This window comes from Eschrichtius robustus, chromosome 13 (genome assembly GCF_028021215.1).
Source record: "Eschrichtius robustus isolate mEscRob2 chromosome 13, mEscRob2.pri, whole genome shotgun sequence".
Classification (NCBI taxonomy): Eukaryota; Metazoa; Chordata; class Mammalia; order Artiodactyla; family Eschrichtiidae; genus Eschrichtius; species Eschrichtius robustus.
In genome coordinates, this window is record NC_090836.1 from 46221993 (window position 1) to 46224106 (window position 2114).

At 41.2% G+C, this 2114-nt stretch overlaps 1 protein-coding gene across 1 annotated transcript; it reads left to right on the plus strand.

Moving 5' to 3' along the window:
* The first annotated feature begins 548 nt into the window (after positions 1-548).
* NEUROD4 (neuronal differentiation 4) lies at positions 549-1544 on the plus strand. The gene has a single exon (XM_068561732.1). It carries the CDS (start codon positions 549-551, stop codon positions 1542-1544), a length of 996 nt encoding a protein of 331 aa, XP_068417833.1.
* The last annotated feature ends 570 nt before the right edge of the window (positions 1545-2114 follow it).

A 2114-nucleotide genomic window follows, 5' to 3' on the forward strand; every position in this document is an offset into this window, starting at 1 on the left:
TAGTTATATAACAGTTTTCTTATGTTATTGTTTGATATTCTTTTAACATTTTGCAATATTACAATTATTGTTTACATATTATTTAATTATAACTACTTTAGCATCTTCTTTCCCTTTCAGAAGTTTCTCTATTTGGACGATAATTTATATGCTCACCTTAGCTATTTCCTTTTATGATCTGAATTCTGGGAAGAAATAAAAACATGTTTTGAGTGGTATATCAGTTATTTTTACATAAAATATTCATGAGATAAAGAACCTGAGAATAAAAAGAGCTGGGTATTGACTCTGCAATGAATAATCAAGTCAATTTCCTTTTCCTATAGTTGATTTTCTTATAAATGCTATAGTTAAGTGAGTATCCTGGGCATTTATCTGAGTTTAGATTAGTTATTTAGAATGGAGAACTTGGGTTAGATAATTATAAGTTGAATTCCAATACAAATTCTGTGCTTTACATCTAAGACATAAAAAGAAAATTTAGTTTTAAATCAAGTCAGATGTTCACAGGCACTAACCATTGCTGTTTCCTTTTCCAGAGTCTGGAAATGGCAAAAACTTATGTGAAACCCAAGGAGATGACAGAGTTGGTGAACACACCATCTTGGATGGACAAAGGTCCGGCTTCTCAGAATGAGATAAGGGAGGAGAAGAGAAGACCAGCTGCTTATGGGATGCTTGGCAGCTTAGCTGAAGAGCATGACAGTATTGAGGAGGAAGAAGAGGAGGAAGAAGATGGGGAAAAGCCTAAGAGAAGAGGTCCCAAGAAAAAGAAGATGACGAAAGCTCGCCTTGAGAGATTCAGGGCTCGAAGAGTCAAGGCTAATGCTAGGGAACGGACCCGGATGCACGGCCTGAACGATGCCCTGGACAACCTGAGGAGGGTCATGCCGTGCTACTCTAAGACCCAAAAGCTCTCCAAGATAGAGACTCTTAGACTGGCCAGGAACTATATTTGGGCGTTGTCTGAGGTCCTAGAAACTGGACAGACACCTGAAGGGAAGGGCTTTGTGGAGATGCTCTGTAAAGGGCTCTCTCAGCCCACAAGCAACCTGGTGGCTGGAAGCCTCCAGTTGGGCTCTCAGTCTGTCCTCCTGGAGAAGTGTGAGGAGAAATCTCCTATTTGTGACTCTGCCATCTCTGTCCACAACTTCAACTATCAGTCTCCTGGGCTCCCCAGCCCTCCTTATGGCCATATGGAAACACATCTTATTAATCTCAAACCCCCAGTATTCAAGAGTTTGGGAGAATCATCCTTTGGGAGCCACCCACCTGACTGCAGTACACCACCTTATGAGGGCGCACTTACTCCACCCCTGAGCATCAGTGGGAACTTCTCCTTGAAGCAAGATGGCTCCCCTGACCTGGATAAATCCTACAGTTTCATGCCACATTACCCCTCTGCTAGTCTAAGCTCAGGGCATGTACATTCAACTCCCTTTCAGGCTGGTACCCCCCGCTATGATGTTCCCATAGATATGTCCTATGATTCCTACCCCCATCATGGCATTGGGGCCCAACTCAATACAATCTTCACTGATTAGGGCAGTCAGACCAGCATTTCAGAGGAAGATATGGAGACATTTCCCATAACTCAAATGGTTGAGCTGAAGACTCAGTGACCTTAATGGAACCCTATAGATACATATCAAACAAACATATCAAACAAAATAGTCCCAGTCTGTTTACACCTTCCTACACCTGTCTCTCTTTTCTCATCAACTTCTCATGTTGTATTGATTCCTTTATTTAGGGTCTTAAAGTGAAATTATCTGACTCTTTACAATCATGTGAAAATAGAACAGAAGCCCTGGATCCTATCTTAGTGGTGCCAAAAACTCACTGAATGATCTATGCCAATTAAGTTTTCATTTCTGGCCTCTGTTTACTTACTGGTAAAATCAGTCAATTGTTCTAAGTCTAGATAATTTCTAAAGTCCTTCATAGTTCTGAAATTCTGTGACTTTGGTGATCACTCCTATAAACTTCTTGAAAGTGGAAGGATTGAGGACTAATAGGAAATGGACACCGTGCATGGAATGATCAAATGGAATTGCCAAAGGAGCACCAGTTGCGTGTCTCTCGGGGACTTGATGATAGGACTTCTTTGCATT